The 7,624-nt window shown below is 45.0% G+C and overlaps 1 protein-coding gene across 1 annotated transcript; it reads left to right on the top strand.

Moving 5' to 3' along the window:
* The first annotated feature begins 4,711 nt into the window (after window positions 1-4,711).
* Window positions 4,712-6,890, top strand: LOC123185365 (uncharacterized). Its single transcript, XM_044597256.1, has 2 exons — window positions 4,712-4,776; window positions 5,581-6,890. Exon 2 carries the CDS (start codon window positions 5,610-5,612, stop codon window positions 6,066-6,068), a length of 459 nt encoding a protein of 152 aa, XP_044453191.1. The 5' UTR covers window positions 4,712-4,776; window positions 5,581-5,609; the 3' UTR covers window positions 6,069-6,890.
* Window positions 6,891-7,624: the final 734 nt, after the last annotated feature.

The raw sequence follows: 7,624 nt of genomic DNA, 5'->3' as shown, positions 1-7,624 counted from the left end.
GGAAAAGCTCAAAAGCTTGCTCAAATCATGAGTTCCTTTGGTCAAGAGAAGGGGGAGAAGTTGATCTATCACTTGACTGGAGAGCCTCTCGATAACTCTCACAAATCCCTCCGTGATCTAAGATTTGGTGTATGAGTAAGTGAGAGAGAGTTCAATGTGTTCTAGGGTTGGCTCAAATTGAATGGTCAATGCTCTACCAGAAGGGTATGTGGTATATATAATACCACAAGAAATATAGTTGTTTTAGTGAAGTGGCAGAGTTGGGTCGAACATCCGGCGGCTGAGAAATAACCACATGTTATGCACTAGCCAAAGTATGAAACAGAGTGCCTGGACATCCGGCCGATCACGAAGTCCCGCACATCTTGCGAACACACCCATAAATTGACAAAGTACCATTGTTGAGGAAATCGTTAACTGGTAGATGCTCGGTCGGCTGGTGAGTAGGGGATTAATAGGCTAATCGGCAAGTTAATAGGCCATTTAATCAATTAATCGGATGACTTATCGGGTAATCGGCTACTCAGGGACCCTATGAGTAGGGATTAATCGGCAAGTTAACTGGTTAGTCAGATGAATTCTTGAATGGCGCAAAGTACTAGATAAGGGCAGCCGGATTTCCGAGAGAGTCCGGACAACTGGGGATATCATGAGATCCCGGACATCCGGGAGTGAGCCGGACATCCTGAAGTCAAGTGCCAAGTTTCACCACGGTACTGGACACTAATGGTTGAAAGATCATGGATGTCGCCTAGAGGGGGGTGAATATGCGCTTTAAGATAATTACCGTTTAAGCTTGAACAAATGCGGAATAAAACTAGCGTTAAATTTATTAAGCACGAAACCTAAACAAGTAGGCTCACCTATGTGCACCAACAACTTATGCTAAGCAAGATAAACAACTAAGTGATAGCAAGATATATAACATGAAACACTATGGCTATCACAAAGTAAAGTGCATAAGTAAAGGGCTCGGGTAAGAGATAACCGAGACACACAGAGACGATGATGTATCCTGAAGTTCACACCCTTGCGGATGCTAATCTCCGATTGGAGCGCTGTGGAGGGACAATGCTCCCCAAAATGCCACTAGGGCCACCGTAATCTCCTCACGCCCTCACACAATGCAAGATGTCGTGATTCCACTAAGGGACCCTTGTGGGTGGTCACCGAACCCGTACAAATGGCAACCCTTGCGGCGGTCACCGAACCCGTACACTTTGTCAACCCTTGTAGGCATCACCAGAACCCATACAAATTGCTCGGGGTAATCTTCGCCACCTAATTGGAGACCCCGACGCAAGCCCAGAGCTTTACACCACAATGATTGAGCTCCGTAGCACCACCAACCGTCTAGGGCACCCAAGCACCCAAGAGGAACAATCTCTAGGGTACCAAGCACCCAAGAGTAATAGGCTTCTCAACTTTCACTCCCACGTATCACCATGGAGAACTCAAACCGATGCAACTAGTGCAATGGCAAGGGCACACAGAGTGCCAAGTCCCTCACTCTCAAATCCCACCAAAGCAACGAAAGCTATGTAGGAATATGAGAGGAAGAACGAGAACAAGAACACAAAGAACTCCAAGATGTAGATCCAAGGGGTTCCCGTCACATAGAGGAGAAAGTGATTGGTGGGAATATGGATCTAGATCTCCTCTCTCTTTTCCCCCCAAAACTAGCAATAATCCATGGAGGGATTGAGAGAAAGCAAGCTCGAAGAAGGTCAACAATGGAGGAAGAACACAAGCTAGAAGGATAGGACCATTAGGAAAGAAGCCCCCCTTAAATGGGCCCCCTCTCGAATCCAACCGTTATGTCCACAAGTCATGCATAGCACGGTCAAAACAGCCCAACGAGACAAAAAAACACGAACGGTAGTTCCTACAGAGAGGTAGTACTGCTCGGGGGAGAGATAGTACTACTTGAGAGGTACTACCGCTCGAGGGACCAGTACTACCACTTAGAGAGGTACTGCCGCTCTATTACTGCTCAAGCAGATTGGGTAACAGAAGTATAAAAATAAGCGGAAGTGGAAGCGGTGCTGGTCAGCGGAAGTACCTCCTAAGCGGTACTACCGCTCGAGGAGAGGTACTACTGCTCAAACTGAAAAATGCCCATATAAAATAAAAGGATGGGAGAAGACCAAAACTGCCATAACTTCTGCAAACGAACTCCAATTTCGACGAACTCAAGCTTGATAGAAAGCTAAAGACAAGAGTTGCCAAATCAAGATTGGAAATCTTCAGAAGTGGCAACAGATATTATGCCTATGATATAAAGATGTGAAACCTCCATCGATGAAGAACTGGCATAAACTCCATCATCGAAAACATCATAGAAGATGCATATGTGAACTCCGTTTTTGATGAACTCAAGCTTGTCATGAAGATGACCATAAGATCTGACACTCATAGAGAGAAAATCCAAATAAGAACCAAGAAAGATGATGCAAGGATGCAATCGTGTGAGCCATTTACGAACGATACGATCAAGCTACTCACTTGAGAGCCCCCTTGATAGTATGACAATCGAACCTATAACCCTGTCTCCCAACTACCACCATGAGACCGGTAAATAGAAAAGCTATCAAGGGCAAACATTCGCCTTGCACATAGTCCACTTGAGCCAGATGATGAGGATCTTGATTTCCTCAAGATGGACCACCTTTGTTGATTGCGTTCGCTCGATGAGGACTAGTTGATTGCTCCCCCATACTCCACTATGGGTGAGCCACTCTTCGGCACATCTTCATAAGCCCATTGTTACCACAATTGACGGCAAGCTTCAAGCAAGATCTCCTTGTGATGCTCCATTTGAACTTGCACACCTCAACCTTGATGATGATCACCACTTGATATCACCCACCATGGGTTGTATGAGATCTTCTTCTTGACGCAAACCCATGGAAACATACCTAACTCCATATAGAACTCTCACGTAGACCATGGGTTAGTACACAAAGCGTAATGGACAATGCTTACCATACAATGGGATCACTTGATCCCTCTTGGTACATCTTGCACGCTTTGTGTGTTGATCAACTTGATTCACTCTTTGACTTAGTCTTGATCAACCTCGTATCATGTCTTCTCTATGACCAATCTTTTGATAATTCCTTGAATAACACATTGATCAACACATAAACTCCTTAAAACTAACGAATGGACTTCAAGAAATGACTATGGCCAAATCAAAGGAACATAACTCAAGACAACCATTAGTTTATAGAGAATGTCATTAATTACTAAAACCACACATGGGGGCATCATGCTTTTTCAATCTCCTTCATTTTGATAATTGATGACAATCACTTTTAAGAGTGTTTATATAAGGAATTATGCGCAATCATGCAAAGCAACAACCTAATGCATGAGCATGAGATGCAAATGCTTTAGAACAAATCCAGATAATGCAACAAAACTCTCGAAACTTCTCCCCAATGGCATCGATTGCCAGAATGTGCAAAAAACTTAGAAGGCCAATATAATATGTGTTCCTCTAAAAAGTGTGTATTGCTCAAAATATGAGTTAGAGAAAGACAAACTATATATGGGTGGTCGTCCGGTACAAGCTGTAGTTTTTTTTAGTTTTTACTTTTTAGTACAAATTTAGAAATATCGGTCGTTTATGTAAATTATAATTGAACATTAATGAATTTTGTCGTGTTTGATTACATTTTGTTCGGTTTGTTTGAATACTATTTAGAACTAGTAAATACGCACGTGCAATGCACTTTAATATATACGCAATATATTAATTGCACGCGGATGTTAGGTATTATTTGTGTGTTAATTCTGTGATTAGTGCAATACTTGGTATGATATTAATTGCACATTAAACACGTTGAATGCTCGTCATTGGAGCAGTTTAGGTCGTTGGATTGACTTAGTTTGATGGCCGAGATCAGTTGGATCTGTCTCTTTGGGTCTTTTTGTATTGGTATATTGGTATAGATATAGATGTACGCAGATATCTTTGGATGGTCGACTCCTATATCAATGTCCGTAGACTGATTCCTCGTTTGCGGACGGATGTGATGCCCAATTCACGGGCCAGTGTTGAAGATGCCCTAATGCAGTATACTTAATCTAGCAAGTCCAAAGAATGAAGAAGTAGGTTGAAAAGCATGTGCGGATAAGACGATAGCAATTGATAATTGGACACACAGAGACGCACTGCATGCATATTGCACGATGACAAATCACTGTTTCAATCCGAGCAGGCAATGCAACCACAAGGACCAAATCACTGTTCAGAGGGACCAGCAACGCAGAAACCTAAAAACAAATAATGGCCCTGTTTGGATCCCTAAGTTAGAGTTAGATATAGTTAGATTGGGCTCAAATAACCCAAAAGGATCCAAACATGATGGGTTAGTTGGATCTAACCCACCCAAAAAACTAGCCCACACTAGAGGAGCTTATTTGGGTTAGTTTTTCTGGGCCCACTAAAAAATAGTAAAAAAATTCACCCCTCCCGCACCAGATCCCTCCTCTCCACGCACCTCGCACGACTCCTCCCCATTGCGCCGCTCGCCCAAGTGCAGCGCCGCGCCGCCGGAACCCCGGGAGCGCCCTCCTGCGGCCCCGCTCGCCCTCCTCCGTCAGCCGCTCGCCCTCCTCCGGTCGCCGCTCGCGCCGCTCCCTCCTCACCGGCCGCCGCTCGCCCTCCTCCGTCAGCCGCTCGCCCTCCCTCGGTCGCCGCTCCCGCTGCTCCCTCCTCACCGGCCGCCGCTCGCCCTTCTCCGACCGCCGCTCGCAGCGCATCTAGGGGTGAGTTCGAGGGTTCCTTCTCTGGTTGCTAGATGGACAATTTATTCCATGAATTTCTGTAATTTCGGTCATGTGTTTTGGTTGCTAGATGGCCAGTCTAATTCATGAATTTCCTGAAGAAGGAAGACTATTATTGTACATGGAAACAAAAACAGATTAAGGAAAGAGTGCAATATCGTTCAAGGCAAGAGCAAATTAAGGAAGTCCATCCGGTATTAGAGGACTGCTGTTATTTACGTCCTTTCTGGCCTTTTGTTCCTAAATTATCTTGCCTACAGTTACGGCCACGCTGTGTTTTTTCATTCCTTGTATACCTGCAACGTCCGGTCATCATGGGAACGGTACACGGGACGCGGCGTCGACCCGCGTTCCGGGCTACTATGGCTTAGATTTTATAGGATACTTTGTACCTCAATTCCTTCTGCTGTGTTTCGTTTTCTACTATCATTGCTAAATGGCTGCAATACAGGCATGTGAAAAGGTGGGGGCTGAGGTTGTTCTTTGCTATTTATATTTACTTACATTGCTTTGCCTAAAATGTGTATATTTACTCCTGTCCTGTGTATCACAATGGTTGTTATAAAATGCTTGTGTAAAAGTGGAACCGCATGCTTGTATAAATGTCCTGTGTATCACAATCCTATGTATAGTTGTTTGTCGTAGAAGTTGGTTATCTTAACCTATATATTTTATCCATCTTTTCATGTGTTCCCGAATATTACTCCGGTCTCCTTACTCTCTTCTTTCTGCGTGTTTCCATTGTGCTTTCCTGGATGTGCTACTGATTCTTCTCTTCTGGTGCAGGTAGTATAGCTTGGAGTAGAGCACCCGCGATGGATGGAGACGGCTTCGACGTTTGGGGTTCGCAGCCATCGGCAAGCGGCCCTGCTACCCATGCCGGTCTCGACCTCAACTCGCAAGCACCGGTGTTGGAGGGGTTCCCGGGGCTTGGGCTCTACGGAGCCTTCCTCCAGAGCGATGATGACGAGCTCCTCCCTGGGCGCGTCAGGGGCTCCGGGCTCCCTCCCTATCGCCCACCCTACGCCCGGCGACTGAACTTCGGCGGCTCCTCGGCGGCGGCAGCCGGTCGCGGAGGACGAAACGGTGGCGTGTTCCTTGGCGGGTCGTCGTCGGGGGCAGGCGGCGGTGTTCGGCAGCGCGCCAACTCGGCCGCCGCGGCACCCAGCCGCCGTAACCAGCGCACTGGCACGGCGTTCAGTGGCGGCAACGTTCGGCAGCCAACACTAAGCAAATGCAGAAACGTGCAAATGAGAAGGTTGCATTTTCTGTGAAGAGGTGTCAGGAGCTGGCATTTGAGTGCGGTGTTCAGCAAATGGTTGACTCTGTCTATGCTATGTCCAAGATGTTCGAAACGGAGTACCAAAGGGAGTTCTTTTGTGGCCAATTAACTCCTGAGCTTAGGTTGGGTTACTTCAAGAAATGGTGCAGAGACAACAATTTGGAGTAGTTGGGAAGTGTGTGTTAAGATGTTGAACCTATTTAAATTGTTGTATGTTGAACCTGTCATGTGTTTGTGAGGCGTTGAACTATTATTTGTGTTGAACCTATTTTGTTTTATCTGCGGGCCGAATTAATTTCATTTGCTTACATTCCTTCAAGTTTTATGCTATGTGTTGACGATTTGGTACATGTGTTGAAGCAGGAAGAAGATCATGTCCCCATGACTGAGGAAGAAGAATATGATGGAGGTAGCACAAGTGAGGATGAGATCATATCCATGTGCCGCAACAATTTGGTGCAGTCCGAGAATTTAATCTTGAAGTTGGTTCCTATCTTGGGTATGTACTCTGATAACTACTTTGTGAAACTACCTAGGAGGGTCAGTGGATATTCTGGTTTGGATTGGGTGCAGGAGACACTAGCCCGAGATACCCAATGCTATAACATGTTTAGGGTTGAGAGACCTTTGTTTAATAGGCTACATAATACTTTGGTGCAATCATATGGCTTGAAGTCCACTACAAAAATGACATCTGTAGAGGCTCTAGCTATGTTTTTATGGATTGTTGGATCACCACAGTCAGTTAGACAGGCTGAGAACCGTTTCAGAAGGTCTATGGAGACAGTAAGTAGGACATTTAATAGAGTTTTGGCATGCCTCCTCAGGTTAGCACATGACATAATTGCACCTAAGGATCCAACATTTTCAGAGGTGCACCCAAACTTAGAAAATCCAGTATTCTGGCCACACTTCTATGACTGCATAGGAGCTATAGATGGGACACATGTGAATGTTGTGGTGGATAAGAGTAAGAGGGTTCCATACTTGAACAGGCACAATGAAACCAGTCAGAATGTGCTTGCTGTTTGTGATTTCGACATGAGATTTACATTTGTGATGTCGGGATGGCCTGGTTCAGCACATGACATGAGAGTTTTCAAAGATGCCGTAACTACTCATCAAGACAAATTTCCACATCCACCACCAAGTTTGCGACTTGAACTGTCTTGCAATATTTTTTATCTAACTACACTAGTTCATCTAAGTCTCATTCTATGCCTTTCATAATATGTAGGGAAGTATTATGTGGTTGATGCGGGATACCCAAACCGGCCAGGCTACCTTTCACCATACAGATGTACAAGGTACCATGTGCAACAATGGCAAAATGGCCCGCCGCCACAAGGTATGAAAGAAACCTTCAACCATGCACATGCCAAAGTTAGGAATGTCGTTGAGCGATCATTTGGAGTGTTGAAGATGAAATTTAGGATTTTATTGAACATGCCAAAATTTCCAGAGGACAAGCAAAGTAGAATTATTGTTGCCTATATGGCTCTTCATAATTTCATTCGAGAGAGCAGAATTGCGGATAGGGAATTTGAT

The sequence above is a fragment of the Triticum aestivum genome, chromosome 2A, assembly GCF_018294505.1.
Source record: "Triticum aestivum cultivar Chinese Spring chromosome 2A, IWGSC CS RefSeq v2.1, whole genome shotgun sequence".
NCBI classification, from domain to species: domain Eukaryota; kingdom Viridiplantae; phylum Streptophyta; class Magnoliopsida; order Poales; family Poaceae; genus Triticum; species Triticum aestivum.
The sequence above is the reverse complement of the archived record's forward strand: the minus strand, read 5'-3'. Positions and strand labels throughout refer to the sequence as shown.